Raw genomic sequence first — 20,369 nt, 5'->3', positions numbered from 1 at the left:
CGTGTGAGTGTGTAGTTCAGCCTGGTGGTTTCACGTGTGAGTGTGTAGTTCAGCCTGGTGGTTTCACGTGTGAGTGTGTAGTTCAGCCTGGTGGTTTCACGTGAGAGTGTGTAGTTCAGCCTGGTGGTTTGTTTCACGTGTGAGTGTGTAGTTCAGCCTGGTGGTTTCACATGTGAGTGTGTAGTTCAGCCTGGTGGTTTCACATGTGAGTGTGTAGTTCAGCCTGGTGGTTTCACATGTGTGAGTGTGTAGTTCAGCCTGGTGGTTTCACATGTGAGTGTGTAGTTCAGCCTGGTGGTTTCACGTGAGAGTGTGTAGTTCAGCCTGGTGGTTTCACGTGTGAGTGTGTAGTTCAGCCTGGTGGTTTGTTTCACATGTGAGTGTGTAGTTCAGCCTGGTGGTTTCACATGTGTGAGTGTGTAGTTCAGCCTGGTGGTTTCACGTGTGAGTGTGTAGTTCAGCCTGGTGGTTTCACGTGTGAGTGTGTAGTTCAGCCTGGTGGTTTCACGTGTGAGTGTGTAGTTCAGCCTGGTGGTTTCACGTGTGAGTGTGTAGTTCAGCCTGGTGGTTTCACGTGTGAGTGTGTAGTTCAGCCTGGTGGTTTCACGTGTGAGTGTGTAGTTCAGCCTGGTGGTTTCACATGTGAGTGTGTAGTTCAGCCTGGTGGTTTCACGTGTGAGTGTGTAGTTCAGCCTGGTGGTTTCACGTGTGAGTGTGTAGTTCAGCCTGGTGGTTTCACGTGTGAGTGTGTAGTTCAGCCTGGTGGTTTCACGTGTGAGTGTGTAGTTCAGCCTGGTGGTTTCACGTGTGAGTGTGTAGTTCAGCCTGGTGGTTTCACGTGTGAGTGTGTAGTTCAGCCTGGTGGTTTCACGTGTGAGTGTGTAGTTCAGCCTGGTGGTTTCACGTGTGAGTGTGTAGTTCAGCCTGGTGGTTTCACGTGTGAGTGTGTAGTTCAGCCTGGTGGTTTCACGTGTGAGTGTGTAGTTCAGCCTGGTGGTTTCACGTGTGAGTGTGTAGTTCAGCCTGGTGGTTTCACGTGTGAGTGTGTAGTTCAGCCTGGTGGTTTCACGTGTGAGTGTGTAGTTCAGCCTGGTGGTTTCACGTGTGAGTGTGTAGTTCAGCCTGGTGGTTTCACATGTGAGTGTGTAGTTCAGCCTGGTGGTTTCACATGTGAGTGTGTAGTTGTCCAGTGTTTCCTCTAGTTTTTTTTTTCCAGCAGCGGTGGCAAAGGGTTTTCGTTGTACCTCGGTTGTGTGCGTGTAGTTCGACGGTCGGAGTGCATTATTATCTTGTCATTAAAAATATCGAATCAAGTGACACTTGAATGCAAAACAAACTTGAGAAAATGTTTATCTCCATACTTAAGAACATGTTTATGTACATCCTTTACATATTTAACACACTATACAAAACTCTTTTGGAGTGTTTCCCACAGGATTTGGAGAGATTGTGGTGGTTAGACCTCAGAGGCCCCCAGAAGAAAATGTTGTACATTTTAAAGTAAAATGCATGAATTTGCCGCGCTTTGAGAGCAAAATTAAGAGGCTATGAAGAACTACCGGTACACACATCCAGTGTACTTTGTGTCAAAGATAACATAACTTCAATATAAACAGCGCTACACTGCTTTGTTTTTTTGCTTGCAGTCAGTAATGTCACATTAACTGGGCATGATTCCCTCAATATCTCTTTTATATTGCTGTGAAAACAACAGTCTCCTCCACACAACTGTATCTATTCAACTTTATTCAATTTTCTACCAAAATCTACGTTTTACAAGGTTTTATTTGAACACACAATCATATCTTCACCTAATACGTCAAATTTTCTTTTTTACGGAATACAGCTGAGCTTCGAGGGCCAGAACAATCTCCGAAGCAGCGCGTCGCGGAAGCGCCACGCATCGAAAATAGACCCGATGCCGAAAAACCCTCGCTGGCAGCGTCGCGAGGCGAGACGACGAATTGAAAATGTCGCGCAGCTCGGCATGGCGGCGCGCCGTAAGCGGGTGAGCTATCTGTTCACACCCTGAAATATAGCCGCGTTGTCATTATCAGCGTCAAGTAATATGATTTTTCACTTTCACTTCACTTCATTCTTTCCAATAGTGTGTCACATCCAACCACGGAGTCAGACAGTTTAAAGAACGAAACACAATTTATTTCATTCAAACCGTAATCTCGAAGGATCGTTTGAGGTTTCCCTCAAATTTTGACAAGCGTAGCGTGCTGCACAGCCAGCAGTAACGTTAAAGTCCCTGGAAACCAAAATCCACAAAAACCTTCTAACTATTACATTTAGGGTCTTATGTGAGTAATTGTGTGCCTCAGAAAGTGGTTGACATTACTTTCAACCCTAACCCCAAAAATCGACACTTTTCTACAAGGTCTGGCTTTCCATTTCCTCATTGAAGAGAGCGGTGCGCGCGGTGCTAAAATGCATGATCTTATCACGTCATAAGATTTAATCGAATCACACACACGCATGCACGCACGCGCGCACACACACACTGACACACACACAGTAGCGTTAGCGCTGTGCACTCGCAGCGGCAGAGATGTCTTCCTCTCGCCGAGCAACGCGCGAACACACACACACACACACACACACACTCCATCTCTCTTTCCTTCTCTCTCTCTCTCCGACGGAGAGCCTCCGTTTCCCTCTCTCTCTCTCTCTCGGAGACCTGCTGCAGACGGGACACGCCCACACAGTCCGGGGGAGAAAATACACTCTAAAATCAAATTGATTCTCATGACTTTTGCCATGACTGTCAAACCTAAATTTATATACTTTGCGACGTTCATCATCGTTCAAATTTGGCTGGTGGCTTATTAACATAGGTTCCTGTGATGTGATGAACTCAAAATGCTAAATAATAAAAAAATATTTCTGGTTTCCAGGGCCTTTAACACATTCACTGCCAGCCATTTTTTTTTACTGTAGGTAGCTTCTGCCAGAGGTTTTTTTTGAGGATTCTGGCTCATCTTTCAAGACCCGAGGATTCTTTTCTGCTAAGATTTTGTGAACACAAAATATCTCAAAAAGTTTTTTAAGCTGAGATAAATAGCTTTTTGTGAAATTCGATAGAACAGTCACTTTAACCATTCATTTTTGGCATCAGTAAGACGTCAGACATCTAAACAATAGTTTTGAACAGTAATTTCCTCCATAACAGCAGGAAACACCCCTCTACTTCAAACTCCTCCCTCCGTGTGTGTTCTTCTTGGCTGCAGCGGGCGTGTCACAAGCGAGTTGCTGCTGCTGCTGCTCCTGTCTGCTGGCGGCCGCTGGGCAAGTCTGGATGGGCTCGCTCGTTTCTTGGGGTTTCGGTTGAGAAACCCCAAGAAACGGGGTTTCTTTTGCGATTCTGGTCTTATTTATGCTGCGTGTTTCAAAGTGTGTTGCACCCATAATCTATTATGCAAATTTGCAATCCCCCACCGCCAGCAATCAGCACGAAAGCGAAAGCGTTTTCGCCAATCCATTTTACTGTATGAGAATGGTTTCATCGCGCGTTCCCCTGCAGTTTTGGCTCGGCTTTTTCTAGAATGGAGAGCACTGTCGCCACTTAGTGGATCGGTAGAATGGGTTGTACACGTTCGGTGGCTCCAATATTTTTATAGGAGACGTGGGGGGGCGTTGATCCACGTCCCACCGTCAAATTATTATTATTTTTTTTAAGACGAGATATCTCGTCATTGGCAGTCAACCGTTGGATTTTGTAAGCCGAGATATCTCGTCAATGGCAGTGAACGTGTTAAGAGAGAGAGAGAGAGATGTATTGGCAAAGGTAATTATTGAGTAATTTCATCCAAAAACTGCTTGCAACTGCTGAAGACGAACTATATTAGATACATTGATGTAGTCTCTGTGCGCGTATATAGTAGGCTGCCCTGCCCTGCCTCGCAGCTCTGAGCCTGTTTGTAAATGGGGGGTGTAAATAGCATAGCCGCACCGTCACGGCCGATGCTATTTACACCGCTGTTACACGACGCTAGTGATTTACCCCCAAATGCACCTGTAGCATCTGAGCCTTCTGTAACCTGTAGAAAGGAGTTCCAACACCTGCTGTTGCGTCTCAACCTGTCAGACAGCGTTTGATTCCTGCCTCTCCACAAGCCACGCCCCCTCCTGCTAAAGGCAAATGAGTTTTGTAGTGCAGTTGGGTTGACCCTATTTGCCTCTTAGGCGTGTCCTATTTGTCATGGTATTAGAACAAACACACACACACACACACACACACACACACACACACACACGCACTGCACTGTCTGTGTCTGTGTGGTTTTTCCACTGTGAGTAACAAAGACAGCCTCTAATTTATCTTGTGTTCTTTTCTTTGCCCACTGCAGGAAACACACCCTTGCATCTGGCTGTCATGATGGGCCACAAAGGTAATGGTTACACACGTGTGTGTCCATGTTTTCCTCATTTTCTGTCCATCTCTGTGTCTGTCTGTGTTTGTCTCTGTCTGTACCTCCCCCCCCCTCCCCTGTCTTGAGTTTGTCTGTCTCTGTGTCATATCTTTTTGGACATAACTCTGCCAGACGTTTCTCACAGATCACCACACAAAGCCCAGAAGGCAAGATGCACTTATAAAGAGGTGTGATTGAACAGGAAAACATGTTTTTTTTTTTTTTTTTTTTTTATTATTATGATGATCATGATTATGATTATTAATATTATTAGTGTTAGTGTTAAGGTCCTTACACATCGCAAGCGTTTTTTTCGTGTGATTAATTTGCACGTCAATAATATTTTCCGAACCTATATCAGTCAATGCAACCCTGCATACCAACGGCGAAGTTTCGCTGAGCGTTATTGCAGCGTTTATTTTTTCGAGCCATGGTCGATTTTTCAAAGATTCGCTTCTGACGTGTACACATCTGTGGCGGTGATTGACAGGTGGGTCAAAACTCGCATCACAATTTTGCGCCGTATATTCACATCGCTCTTGATGTGTAAGGACCTTTAGTGTTAGTGTTATTATTAGTGTTATTATTCTTATTATTCTTATTATTGTTGTTGTTATTATTATTATTATTATTATTATTATTTATTTTTAAACTTGCTTCCCACTAATCCAGACTGTGTCTGGATTAGTGGGGATTTAGATAATGACAGTGTCTGTGTGAAATAGGATCTTTTGAGCGGCTCCACTGTCTCTGGCTGACACTGATGTGGCACCGTTGGCTCAAACGCTGTAACAGGTTGAAGATGGAACAGTAGGGCTGGGTTCAAAAAATCCATTCTCCGATTTTTAATTGATTTTTATTTTAATCCTTTGATATAGATTCATATGTCCAGAGATCGATTTTTTTTTAATTATTATTATTATTATTATTATTATTTTTAAATAAACATAGGCTAAAATATTATGCTGTGTGTGGTAGTTGAAACATAGTTTCAAGTTGACGTTTATTTATGTTTGTAGTTGAAACAAAAACATAAATACTGTAGGCTACATAAATGGAAATGTTTGATCATTAATATCTACTTTTAGAAATTATATAGGCTGAAATCAAATCACTGTGCATAATTGTGAAAGTGTCTTTATTGACAGATGAAAAGGCTGTTATTTACCCTTTGTCACCACCTGGTGAGTAAATATATTAAAATTGACAACAATTGTCCGCAACTTTTTTCCCCATGTACTGTATCTACTTGGCGCAAAAAAGGTTGGGAACCCCTGTGTTACATAACTGGACAGTCATGTAATTCAGGTTACAGCTCAAAAAACACGTTTTGGTATCACTAATAGGGGTGGGAATCGCTGAGTAGCTCACGATACGATATCGTCACGATACTTGGCCCTCGATAACGATATATCACGATACAGCGATACTGCGATAATCGATATATTGGAAGACGATACATCACGATACCTGTGTAACTGAAGAGAAAAAAATACCCCTAAAAGGCAAGAAGCAGGTATTATGTATTTATTAGCAGAATTGACATGAACTCTCTCAGAGTTCACTCACTCACTCATACCATTTTCGATACCACGGAGGAAAAGTTACACATTAAGTCTTTTTATTATTATTATTAAAACAAGAAAACCTATATAACCTACCTACCTATATAATTTCTAAAAGTAGATATTAATGATCAAACATTTCCATTCAGTAGCCTACAGTATTTATGTTTTTGTTTCAACTACAAACATAAATAAACGTCAACTTGAAACTATGTTTGAACTACCACACACAGCATAATATTTTAGCCTGTTTATTAAAAAAAAAAAAAAAAAAAAAAAAAAATTTTTTTTTTTTTTTTTAATAAACATATCGATACTTGGTGCCAGTGTATCGATAACGTATCGCAAGTGGAAATATCGCGATACCGTGAGTATCGATATTTTGTCCCACCCCTAATCACTAACCAAATCGATATTGAAATTAATCGGAATCGAATCGAATCGTGATTAATCGATTCGCAACCTTGTGAATCGGAATCTAATCGATTCTTGAAATTTGAACCAATACCCAGCTCTAATATATATATATATATATATATCCGCCGAATTAAAATTTAAATGGGAAAAGACTGAATTTGGGAAGTAATAAAACAGAATTTGCAAAAATAAAGGGGATATCATACGACCCTAAAAACCGTTGCACCGGCTTGACTGAAAGCATGCGTGCGCATCAAATATTAATCCAGTGGCCCTTCTGTGAGTCGATGCCTTAATTTAATTTCTCCAGGACACTCAGAACATGCTATTGAAAAATTAATGTGTTTTTTTTTGCAGAGGGCTCGATTGGAGTGTAGGGTTACCCGTGCTGCCTATTCCCATATGTTTAGTGCCTGTCATTGGAGCATGGATTTCAATTGATTCCACATTCGCAAAATTCAATTGTTGTCGCCGGACTATAGGCCCTGTCACCACCTATGGCAAACTCAGTACAGAAGGCTGGTGGCGGGTAGGACCTGTGGCATTGAAGTTGCTAATGAGCTAGCCTCGCTGCAGCTGTAGCTGGCTCTGCCCTACAGGCTAATTAGGTAGCTTAGCTGTAGCTGGCCCCCTCCTCCAGGCTAATGAGGTAGCCTCACTGTAGCTGTAGCTGGCCCTGCCCTCCAGGCTAATGAGGTGGTCTCACTGTAGCTGTAGCTGGCCCTGCCCTCCAGGCTAATGAGGTAGCCTCACTGTAGCTGTAGCTGGCCCCGCCCTCCAGGCTAATGAGGTAGCCTCACTGTAGCTGTAGCTGGCCCCGCCCTCCAGGCTAATGAGGTAGCCTCACTGTAGCTGGCCCCACCCTCCAGGCTAATGAGGTAGCCTCACTGTAGCTGTAGCTGGCCCCGCCCCCCAGGCTAATGAGGTAGCCTCACTGTAGCTGTAGCTGGCCCCGCCCCCCAGGCTAATGAGGTAGCCTCACTGTAGCTGGCCCCACCCTCCAGGCTAATTAGGTAGCTTAGCTGTAGCTGGCTCCACCCTCCAGGCTAATGAGGTAGCCTCACTGTAGCTGGCCCCACCCTCCAGGCTAATGAGGTAGCTTAGCTGTAGCTGGCCCCACCCTCCAGGCTAATGAGGTAGCCTCACTGTAGCTGGCCCCGCCCCCCAGGCTAATGAGGTAGCTGGCCCCGTCCCCCACGGACACACTGGTCAGACATGCCAACGGCTACAGCATGACATCATAGTCTGGGTGTGGCAGCTCTCTTGGGATGAGCCGGAAGGACAAGAGGCACTCTCTTTGTGTGTGTGTGTGTGTGTGTGTGTGTGTGTGTGTGTGTGTGTGTGTGGTGTGTGTGTGTGTGTGTGTGTGTGTGTGTGTGTGTGTGTGTGTGTGCGCACCAGATTACAGTGGTGCATGAATGTCAATGGTCTGTTTATGATGATGAGTTGCTGGCTAGTGATGTGATGATTGCTGTTTTTCCTGCTAGTGTCTCCACTCCACCCTGAAACAGCACTGTTTCAACTCCACTCTGAAACAGCACTGTTTAAACTCCACTCTGAAACAGCACTGTTTAAACTCCACTCTGAAACAGCACTGTTTCAACTCCACTCTGAAACAGCACTGTTTAAACTAGGGATGGGCATTTCTAGCAAAAACACTATTCCAAATTCACTGGGCCAAAGTCGACTTTTCGTCAAAATTCGCACACCCCCAAAAATAAAAAATAGAATTGTAAAATGTTATATGGTCTCCCCTGATTCTAAGTATAGTTGAATCGCTTGGTTTGACCAAGTATTTTTTTTTATAACATATTATGCAGGTCTATGGAAAAATGAATGGTGGATGAAATCCCATGAAGAGGGAGGGGGGGTGACTTTGGCACTCTATTGACATTCACAGACCCAGACTACATTTGCCAGATAGCCACGTTAGCTTAGCTCTCGCTCTCTCTCTCTCTCTCTCTCTCTCTCTCTCTCTCTCCGTCTCTCTCTCTCTCTCTCTCTCTCTCTCTCTCTCTCTCTCTCTCTCTCTCTCTCTCTCTCTGTCTCTCTCTCTGTCTCTCTCTCTCTCTCTCTCTCTCTCTCTCTCTCCGTCTCTCTCTCTCTCTCTCTCTCTCTCCCTCTCTGTCTGCCTCTCCCTCTCTCCCTCTCTCTCTCTCTCTCTCTGTCTCTCTCTCTCTCTCTCTCTCTCTCTCTCTCTCCGTCTCTCTCTCTCTCTCTCTCTCTCTCCGTCTCTCTCTCTCTCTCTCTCTCTCTCTCTCTCTCTCTCTCTCTCTCTCTCTCTCTCCATCTCTCTCTCTCCCTCTCTCCCTCTCTCTCTCCCTCTCTGTCTGCCTCTCCCTCTCTCCCTCTCTGTCTGCCTCTCCCTCTCTCTCTCTCTCTCTCTCTCTCTCTCCGCTGTCAGCGTGGCGTTTGGCTGGGTTAGAAGCTGTGCACAGCTGCCTGCTGCACATGCACTCAGCACACAGACCTACAGAGACTCACTCTGCACACAGACCTACATAGACTCACTCATCACACAGACCTACAGAGACTCACTCATCACACAGACCTACAGAGACTCACTCAGCACACAGACCTACATAGACTCACTCATCACACAGACCTACATAGACTCACTCATCACACAGACCTACATAGACTCACTCAGCACACAGACCTACAGAGAGTCACTCACTCATCACACAGACCTACAGAGACTCACTCACTCATCACACAGACCTACAGAGACTCACTCATCACACAGACCTACAGAGACTCACTCATCACACAGACCTACATAGACTCACTCATCACACAGACCTACAGAGACTCACTCATCACACAGACCTACATAGACTCACTCATCACACAGACCTACATAGACTCACTCATCACACAGACCTACATAGACTCACTCATCACACAGACATACATAGACTCACTCAGCACACAGACCTACATAGACTGACTCAGCACACAGACCTACATAGACTCACTCATCACACAGACCTACATAGACTCACTCATCACACAGACCTACAGAGACTCACTCATCACACAGACCTACATAGACTCACTCAGCACACAGACCTACATAGACTCACTCAGCACACAGACCTACATAGACTGACTCAGCACACAGACCTACAGAGACTCACTCATCACACAGACCTACAGAGACTCACTCTTCACACAGACCTACAGAGACTCACTCATCACACAGACCTACAGAGACTCACTCATCACACAGACCTACATAGACTGACTCAGCACACAGACCTACAGAGACTCACTCATCACACAGACCTACAGAGACTCACTCATCACACAGACCTACAGAGACTCACTCATCACACAGACCTACATAGACTCACTCATCACACAGACCTACATAGACTCACTCATCACACAGACCTACATAGACTCACTCATCACACAGACCTACATAGACTCACTCATCACACAGACCTACAGAGACTCACTCATCACACAGACCTACATAGACTCACTCATCACACAGACCTACAGAGACTCACTCATCACACAGACCTACAGAGACTCACTCATCACACAGACCTACATAGACTCACTCATCACACAGACCTACATAGACTCACTCATCACACAGACCTACAGAGACTCACTCAGCACACAGACCTACATAGACTCACTCATCACACAGACCTACAGAGACTCACTCAAAACACAGACCTACAGACTCTCTCATCACACAGACCTACAGACTCACTCATCACACAGACCTACATACTCACTCATCACACAGACCTACAGAGACTCACTCATCACACAGACCTACAGAGACTCACTCAGCACACAGACCTACATAGACTCACTCATCACACAGACCTACAGAGACTCACTCATCACACAGACCTAGAGAGACTCACTCAGCACACAGACCTACAGAGACTCTCTCATCACACAGACCTACAGACTCACTCATCACACAGACCTACATACTCTCTCATCACACAGACCTACAGAGACTCACTCAGCACACAGACCTACAGAGACTCTCTCATCACACAGACCTACAGACTCACTCATCACACAGACCTACATACTCTCTCATCACACAGACCTACAGAGACTCACTCAGCACACAGACCTACAGACTCACTCAGCACACAGACCTACAGACTCTCTCATCACACAGACCTACATAGACTCACTCATCACACAGACCTAGAGAGACTCACTCAGCACACAGACCTACAGAGACTCACTCATCACACAGACCTACAGAGACTCACTCAGCACACAGACCTACAGAGACTCACTCATCACACAGACCTAGAGAGACTCACTCAGCACACAGACCTACAGAGACTCTCTCAGCAAACAGACCTACAGAGACTCACTCATCACACAGACCTACATAGACTCACTCATCACACAGACCTACATAGACTCACTCAGCACACAGACCTACAGAGACTCACTCATCACACAGACCTACAGAGACTCACTCATCACACAGACCTACATAGACTCACTCAGCACACAGACCTACAGAGACTCACTCATCACACAGACCTACATAGACTCACTCAGCACACAGACCTACAGAGACTCCTTTATCCCACTACATTTTGCTTAGAGAACGGCAAGAGAAAACTATAGCATAAGGGCCTGTGTCCACCTAGCGTCTTTTCCTCAGGTCCAGCGTCTTTCTTCAGTTGTTTCCAATGGGGGGAGAGTGTATGCGAGCGCACACGGACGTGTAGAGAAAGTGCGCAGCGCCCAGCGTCTATTTTCGGCGTTTTTGTGCGCCCGACTCCCAGCGCTCCCAGCGCTTCCAGCTGAAAATATTTTAACTTTTCAGAAAGACGCTGGTGTCGGCTGCTCCTTTTCTGGCAACTAATCATATGGAAAAACTATCGCAACAGAGACAGAACGGCTCAATTGTGGGAGCAGATCGGCTAGACACTTAATATTTCTGGTGAGTGTTGTGCTTACTGCTTTTAATAGCGTAGCCTACCTGTGTTATTAGCTTGCTAGCTGTCAGCTATCAAGCTGAACTAACGTTACTTGCATACTGCTTCCTTGTATATTGTGTGCTGGGATCAGCGTTCCCCAGCGCACTCCCAGCGTTTAACGTCAGAAAAAGACGCTAGGTGGACACAGGCCCTAATGATGCAATGAATGGATGATTGCGCACCTTTTGAAGAATATAACATGACAAAATACATTGATTGAAAGAGTTGCAATTAGCGCTTCCCGAGCTGATTTATTTTAACCTGTTATTTATTTTCAAATTTTTCATTTTCTCATTGACTATGTTTACATGCACACAATATTCCACTATTATTCGGAAAATGACAATATTCTGAATTTGATAAGGGTCATGTAAACAGCATATTCCAGTTGCATTTTCCGAATTTGCCCTTTTCCCGAATTTAGCATTTTCCGATTAAGACATCTGGGTTATTCCAGTATTATTCGGGTTTTCGGAGGATTCTTTGATCATGTATACAGCGCATTCGGAATATGCATCTCAATCAGGGTTTTTATCGCAGTTTGTGATGCATGTTGCCAGCCTACCCAGTGCCCACGGAAGTCCACAATGTTTGCGAGCCTGCGAGGTAATAACGTAGGCTACTAGCCTACTTTTTTATGAAATACTTGGATGCGCAACACCAAACTTTTCAGCAGCAAGCTCCTGAAATGGACCAAGTGATGCTCGTAAGAATAGTGCTGCTCTGTTTATTCTCAACAGAAAAACTCAGCGGCTCCGCCTACCTGCATCTCTCTCTCTCCCCCCCTCCCTCACGTGTCGGGGAGGGCGAGCTACGGCTGCATGTAAATATTAGTGGATTATTCATTTAGTCGGAATATTGTCATTTTCCGAATATGGGCAAAAAGCGGAATATTGTGTGCATGTAAACGTAGTCACTGTCCCCTTTCTCTAAAGTACCCCCTGTAGTACCTCCACGTACCCCTAGGGGGCACGCGTACCCCAGTTTGGGAAGCACTGCTGTAAGGAAAGCAGCAACTCTAAACAGCGGTTTTGGTTGTAATGTGCTTTGCTACTGAACGGGTCAATCTATTCTAAATCATCATGTCCATCTCACTCCTGTGATCAGGTGATCATGTGATCATCTCACTCCTGTGATCATGTGATCACGTGATCATCTCACTCCTGTGATCATGTGATCATGTGATCATCTCACTCATGTGATCATGTGATCATGTGATCATGTGATCATGTGATCATGTGATCACGTGATCATGTGATCAGGTGATCATGCAGTCTAGATGTAGGAATGTGAGCGAGTTGTTAGAAAGCAGAAGCCAAGGCTCTTTTGATGAGATCTATTTAAAGATTCCCTGATGCCACTAAACAGTCAGCCAGCTCTCCAGGTGTCCACACACAACACAACAGAATACGATTAGTGTCCAACTGTAAATTACACCATAGTTGATGTCGGCTCGTGACGACTCTACCACTACAGTGACTTGTTCATCCTGATGTTAAAGATCTAACTGTTGTAGTTGTTGACAACCTAGATTTGTTGTATGCCTCTGCCGGCGACGGCCATGCCCAGAGGCATTATGTTCTCAGGTTGTCCCTCCCTCCGTCCCATTCTTTTGAACACACTACTATCTCAGGAACGCTGTGAGCAAATTTCTTCAAATTTGGCACAAACGTCCAAGAATGAACTGATTACAATTTGGTGGTCAAAGATCAAGGTCACTGTGACCTCAAGCTGTGTTCACACGAGATATTTATTTTTCGCTCTGTCGCTTGATTCAACCATTTGGAATCGCTCTGTCGCTCTGTTTAAATCGCTCATCAACAGGCACACCAATTGACGGACATGTGGGGGCTATAACGTTACGCAATGTCATGATGTTTGTCCACTACGAGCCACCGTAGATGTTTACAGGCTAAGCCTAACGCGAGCTACATACCGGTAGTACAGACATGTCAGCTGTCAGCAGTGTTGGGAAAGTTACTGAAAATTGGTAATTAGTTACAGTTACTAGTTACTTCTCTCAAAAGGTAATTTAATTACTTTAAAGTTACCAGTTACTTCAAAGTAATTAGTTACTAGGGAAAGTAACTTTTGCGTTACTTTTAAAAGTCCGCTTCGATTGTTATTAATGCACACATTATGTTAGTGTTGCTGTGCCACAGTGTGGCATTGAACATTCGCTTATTGGGGAGGCTTATAGCCTATCAAGGTCATTAGCCTCTGCGGCTCTGGCTGCAGCTCTCTCCCCGGACTAGGTCTGAGGATCAGAAACTGGGTAATCCTCTGAGGTTGTCCGTTATTTTCATGCCCTAAAGTAACTAGTAACTAGCCCAGTTACTATTTTAGTAACTGTAACTGAGTTACTGAATTTGAAAAAGTAATTAGTTAGATTACTAGTTACTGAAAAAGGTAGTTAAGTTACAGTAACTAGTTACTTAGTAACTAGTTACTCCCAACACTGGCTGTCAGCCTGTCAATGCGGTTTGTTGCCACACAATAAACCAGCGGTTTGTTCCAAGCCAGTGTGATCCTTGACTCACTCTCACACGGCAGCTAATCAGCGTTGAACAGCGAGCGACTGATGCCAGCGTAATTTCGCTCGAGTTGGGATATTTCATCTGGGGCGACGAGCGTATTTTCTCCCTATCTCTCTGTCGCTCGGACGCCCAGCGATTTTTCTCCCGGGCGAATATACGCTCAATCGCTCGTTTGCATTGACTTTGTATGTAAACTCGATGCCAGCGAAAAACTTTAATAGGTCGGTGTGAACGCAGCTTCACAAGAGTTTTTTTTGGCCATAACTCAAGAATTCATACGCTAATTATGAAAAAAAATTCACACAAATGTCTTATTGGATAAATGTATAAAGTGATGCCATTTTATATCTAAAGGTTCAAAGGTTAACTTCACTGTGTGACACTCTGGGTCGTGGCTTTGGGATGTTCACAGATATTGATCTATTGTAGCTTCCAGATTGCAGGTGGCTCCAGTCATTTCTCTAGAGCATACATGGGCAACATAGGCCCGCGGGCCGTATGCGGCCCGCGGGCGCCCCCTGTGTGGCCCGCGATGGAATTGCAAAAGTTTTTTTTTTTTTTTTTTACAGTGCACCTGAACGCAACATGCAAGATACCCGCTGAATAAGTGTCCAAATGTTCATGTCATTCTGGCCAATACTCTTCTGTTATAGCATTTCAGTCTGGAATATGGAATATCTTTCAATAATATTTATGACTAAAAGGCTAAAAGTAATCTCATGTGTAAGAAATAACTGTTCTACATTGAAGTAGAAATTTAAATAATTAACTTGTTGGTTTTGGATTTATTTAGCTTCAAGAGTGCATTTTTGTTCTTGTGTGACCCTCAACACAGGCTTTGAGAATCCCAGGCCACTTACTGATACTTAAATGCTTAAATTAACCCACTCATATTCTGGTTTATTTCAAGAAAAACATTTCGGCTAGTGGAAATTCGAATTGGCTGGTAACTTTAACATCTAGCAGCCATATTGGCAGGTGGTGAAAAAAGTTAATTTCAAGCCCTGCAGGGAGAGCAGGTGGTGACATAGGAGTGAGTGAGGAAAAGGATCAAATATTGGTGGTTAAAACTGAATAATGACATCACAACTGTTAATTTAAAATGAGTTATTCCTCTAAACCTGGCTTCAAATGCCCAAAATGTTTTGCACTGGCGCCGTTCAGCCCTCAGCAAAAACTGGTAGTGAGGACATTTTTTTGTGGCCCTCTCTATCATCAAAGTTGCCCATCCATGGGTTACGGCATGACAATATTTGTTCGGCCCCCGGCAACAATCTGGGTTTCTCATGTGGCCCCCATGAAAAATAGTTGCCCACCCCTGATCTAGAGGGTGAGGAGTTTCACTTTCAACATCCTTTACCTGTCCGGGGAAAGCCTTTCATTTAACCCATTGATAGCTGATGCATCATTTGCGTGTATATCCCTCATTTGTGTGCGTATCCCTTTAAGACCGCGAACCGCGTTAACGCGGTTCGCGGTCTTAAAGGGATACACACACAAATGCTGCATCAGGTATCAATGGGTTAAGTCAAGCTGGGCAGATCTTAAACACTGGAATCCTGCTCATGCTTTTTCCCCCCTGTATTTTTCTTCCATTTTCTCCCCAATTGTATTTGGCCGATTCCCCCTGCTGTCCCTGTCGTTGCTTTACCTCCTCTGCTGATCTGGGTGGAGTTGTAGTCTAGCACATGCTTCCTCCGATACATGTGCAGCTGCCAGCCCATTCTTTTCACCTGACAGCGAGGAGTTTTGCCGACGTAACATATGGGGGGGATCACGCTGTTCCCCTAGTTCACCAACCCCCCCCCCCCCCCCCCCCCCCAAACAGACCAGACCAAAGGAGGCGCTAGTGCAGCGACCAGGACTCATATACCCCACCGGCTTCCCACCCGCAGACACGGCCAATTGTGCCTGTATACGGCCGGGAATTGAACCTGGGTCTCCGCGGTGGTGAGAGTGCTTTTACCTCTACACTACCCAGATGCCCTCCTCAAGCAATGTTTGAGAGAAGAAGAACATGTGATGGAGAAAGAAAGCTGCAGCTACGTCTTCACAACTCCAATCATCTCAGAACATGACAGGAATACATCCGGCTCCTAGCAGCTGAGAAAAGTCCACTCCTTTTCCCAGGAAAGCCAAGCTCAGACCTGAAGCTAGCAGCTTTGAATCATAGCTGTCTGTTCAGCATCATGGTTATGTCATGTATATTGCTGAATAATGTTGTTGTTATTATTACATCATAGGGGTGTCACAATATATCGTCCCACGAAATTTCGCGATAGTAAAACGTCACGATATGTATCGTTGAGATGAAATCTCATATCGCAAAAAAAAAAAAAAAAAAAATCTTTTTTTTTTTCTTTTTTTTTTCAAAAAATAGACTAAGAAACGTCTTTGTTTGTTGAAGTTCAATGTGTGGAAAGTAGTTCAGTTGAACAAGTCTCTGAAGAGACACATGAGAAGTTATACAGGAGAGAAACCATTCAATTGAGTTTCTGGCAAAACTGTTTACTTGACAGGAAAAACTGAAGATGCATAAAAAATAGATTAAGAAAAGTCTTGTTGTTTGAGTTTGAAGAAAAACTGAAGATGCATAATGAGAATTTATACTGCTGAGAAACCTTTTAGTTCAAAGTAAATCTAAGTGACGGTGTAACTCATTCTATTTCAAGATAAGCCTTATCTCCAATCTCATGTTTTTTCTAGTTGTTATTGTAATAACAATTTCCCACAACAGCATGTTTTGTATTTGTGCATTTCAAATAAAATACTACTTTTCCAGTCATATATTGTCATTATTCAAGTTTAAAAAAATATTGTTAAAATCGTATCGTATCGTATCGTTATCGTGAACCCAGTATCGTGATACGTATCGTATCGTGAACTGAGTGTATCGTGACACCCCTATTACATCATAATCGCTTGATTGAGCAGGGTGAGAATAGAGGTCAGAGGTCAGAGGGTGGGGTTAATGCCAGGCGGAGTGCTGCTGGTGCATTGAGCTGCAGCGTTGTCGTCACATTAATAACAGATAACAGATAAGGCAGGCTAAGGCAGGCTAAAGCAGGGACTACAGATGCAAATTTGTAGGGACTACATCAGGGACTACAGATGCAAATTAGCTCTTAGCTATCTCTGGTGCAATATGTTTATTGTGTACTGTCCCTGCTCAAATAAACAATAAAGATAAAGCAGGCTAAGGCAGGCTAAAGCAGGCTAAGGCAGGCTAAAGCCCAATTTATGCTTTGTCTGCCGACACTTTTGAAGCAGTCGCCGACAGAAATGAGGACTTGAGTCGACACTTTGAAGTGTCGGCGAGCAGTGTCTGCTACCTGGTGAAATGTCTAGTGTCGCTGACTACGTCATAGTATCGTGCAAGTCTGATTGGCTATATAGACGGCACGCACTTGACTTCCTTGTTTTGGTTTTCGCTCGATTGAAATGAAGGAACGTGTCTCCACTATTTTTATCAGCCTGTCCTTGATGTATGACTTCGTGAAAATCACAAAGAACATCGTGACCAATTTCCCAGAGAGAGAGGAGGTGAGTTGTGTGGTTGTGTGTTGTTTATATGCGGCTGCAGCCAAGTACGTTACATCTTGCCTCCGAGGTGGTTTCACTGTGCATTCCGTTCCCTCTCTTCTCTTGGCTGTCTGCTTATAGCGTTCGAGTGTCACGTGACCGTTGAACCGAGGCGAACGTTCACTGAAGTATAAATGCAACATCATGAGCGACACTTTCTTTTTCGTCTGCGACCATGTGCTGAGCGACACTTTCTAATAAGTATAAATTAAGCTTTAGGGCCTGTGTCCACCTAGCGTCTTTTCATCAGCTCCGGTGTCTATTTTCAGTTGTTTCCAATGAGGAGTGAGCGTATGCGGGCGCACACGGACGTCTAGAGAAAGTGCGCTGCGCCCAGCGTCTATTTTCAGAGTGCTCCGGCGTTTTTGTGCGCCCGACTCCCAGCTGAAAATATTTTAACTTTTCAGAAAGACGCTGGTGTCGGGTGCTCCTCTTCTGACAACTAATCATATGGAGAAACTATCGCAACAGAGACAGAAAGGCTCAATTGTGGGAGCGGATTGGCTAGACACTTAATATTTCTGGTGAGTGTTGAGCTAAATCACTGTGTGTTGTTTGCAAATGTTAGCTGTCAGCTATCAAGCTAGCTACAGCACTGAACTAATGTTACTTTCAGACTGCTTCCTTGCATATTGTGCGTTGAGATCAGCGCTCCCCAGCGTACCTCCAGCGTTTACCGGTCGGAAAAAGACGCTAGATGGACACACGGCCTAAGGCAGCACTCACTTGCAGGGATATTTGCTTTCTCTCTTCTGCTGATGCAAGGCTTTTTTAGCCAGCTGCAACAAAGCTGCCTGCAAGTTGCAACCACGATTTTCTGATGTCAACAACAGCTTATATTTCATTGAAGCGTACATTATGGCCGATGTTAACCACTCTGTCTCAAGCGGTGGTCAGCCCATTGACAACACGCAGAACACTTCGAGTACAATTGGCTACAATATGTAATTTTCTACCGCTAGGTGCCGCTCTCACACTCAAAACAACATGGTGTCGCGTAGTAGTATGGGAGCCATTTTAATTTAGATTAGGATTCCTTCGGTGTTCACGAGGAGCCGATACCCGCAGACGTGTCCTCCTCTCCAAAACAAACAGACTCTGTCATTAAAACGGGTAAAACGCGGAATAAATAAAAGCAGCTTCACATTAAAATCACCGTTTCCCCGACGTGGTTTGTCGGACGGAGCTGCTAGCCAGTAGCCGCGCTGTTGCTAACGTTAGCTTAGTGTGTTTCTAGCTGCAGAGTGCACACAGTGCGCAGCTTTCTTTTTAAAGGTTCTGATTCGTCCCTAGTTCTTCGTTCAGGAGGTTTGTACCGCGAGCTGGATTATAGTAGAGGTCTCCTCCTCTCCAAAACAAACAGGCTTGGGCCTGGTAAACCAGCCGGTCACCTGAACTCACATTTCATTTGGTTCTACCAGAGCGTCTGGCCTCCAGCCCTGGGAGGGTGTTTTCAGAAATGACAAAGTGCTGTAGCCTGCTGCATGTCGTCAGTGCTGCAGATCCACACAGGCTTTGCTAGCGGATGTGCTGCAAATCAGATAAGCTATTGATGAATTGTCCGTTAGGCGACACATCAGAACTTAGACTATTCGCCCACACTGGTGCTGCTGTCCTCTATTTGTACTCCTAGCTCTGTTTAATGACCTTTTATAAAGGCCATTTGAGTGGATTACTATCTCTGTCAATCCATCTCTCTCTCTCTCTCTCTCTCTCTCTCTCTCTCTCTCTCTCTCTCTCTCTCTCTCTCTGTGTCTCTCTCTCTGTTAGAGCCATATGAAATCCATGTAATTTTTTTCCAAATTCCGCTTTAATTTTTCTAAATTCTGTGCTCTTTACGCTCATTTTCACCATCAGAATTAGTGTCTAATAAGTGGGAATGAATAAATGTCCACAATTTAATAAGATCTAACAGTCAATTTAATGTTGCAACACAACAGTGCACTATTTTTAACAGGTGCTTCAAGACAGAAATACAGTAGATGACTCACTGTACAAAACATTCTATTCAGATTATTTCAATTTTTTGTTTGTAAAGTGCTTATAAGCTTCTCATTGTGTGCTTCAAGTTAAAAAAAAACTGAACAAAACATTCACTTCAGAATTTTTAGACCAGGGGTGGGCAACTATTTTTCATGGGGGGCCACATGAGAAACCCAGATTGTTGCCAGGGGCCGAACAAATATTGTCATGCCGTAACCCATGGATGGGCAACTTTGATGATAGAGAGGGCCACAAAAAAAGTCCTCGCTACCAGGTTTTGCTGAGGGCCGAACGGCGCCAGCGTCAGCGTGAAAAATTTGTGGCATTTGAAGTTAAGTTTAGAGGAATAACTAATTTTAAATTAACAGTTGTGATGTAATTATTCAGTCTTAAACACCAATATTTGATCCTTTTCTCACTGACTTCTATGTCACCACTTGCTCTCCTTGCAAGGCTTGAAATTTACTTTTTTGACCACCTGCCAATATGGCTGCTAGATTTTAAAGTTACCAGCCAATTAACATTTCCACTAGCCAAAATGTTTTTCTTGAAATAAACCAGAATATGAGTGGGTTAATTTAAGCATATTGTATCAGTAAGTGTCCCGGGATGATCAAAGCCTGTGTTGAGGGTCACACCAACAAAAATGCACTCTTGAAGCTAAATAAATCCAAAACCAATGAGTTAATTATTTAAATGTCTACTTCAATGTAGCCTTTTAGTCATAAAGATTATTGAAAGATATTCCATATTCCAGACTGAAATGCTATAACAGAAGTGGAGTATTGGCCAGAATAACATGCACATTTGGATTTTTTTTCTTTTTTTTCAATTCCATCGCGGCCCGCGGGCCATATTTTGCCCATGTGTGTTTTAGACAGTCAG

At 44.1% G+C, this 20,369-nt stretch overlaps 1 protein-coding gene across 1 annotated transcript in view; it reads left to right on the top strand.

The window, feature by feature from the left end:
* ankrd13c (ankyrin repeat domain 13C) overlaps positions 1-20,369 on the top strand; it is a 72,964-nt gene that overhangs the window by 10,812 nt on the left and 41,783 nt on the right. The window contains exon 2 of the mRNA XM_083647971.1: positions 4,356-4,397. Within this exon, the coding sequence (XP_083504097.1) occupies positions 4,356-4,397 (42 nt within the window). The remainder of the gene's footprint in view (positions 1-4,355; positions 4,398-20,369) is intronic.

The sequence above is a fragment of the Poromitra crassiceps genome, assembly GCF_964638095.1.
Source record: "Poromitra crassiceps genome assembly, chromosome: 12".
NCBI classification, from domain to species: Eukaryota; Metazoa; Chordata; class Actinopteri; order Beryciformes; family Melamphaidae; genus Poromitra; species Poromitra crassiceps.
Note: the sequence above shows the minus strand (reverse complement) of the source record. Positions and strands in the feature narration are given on the sequence as shown.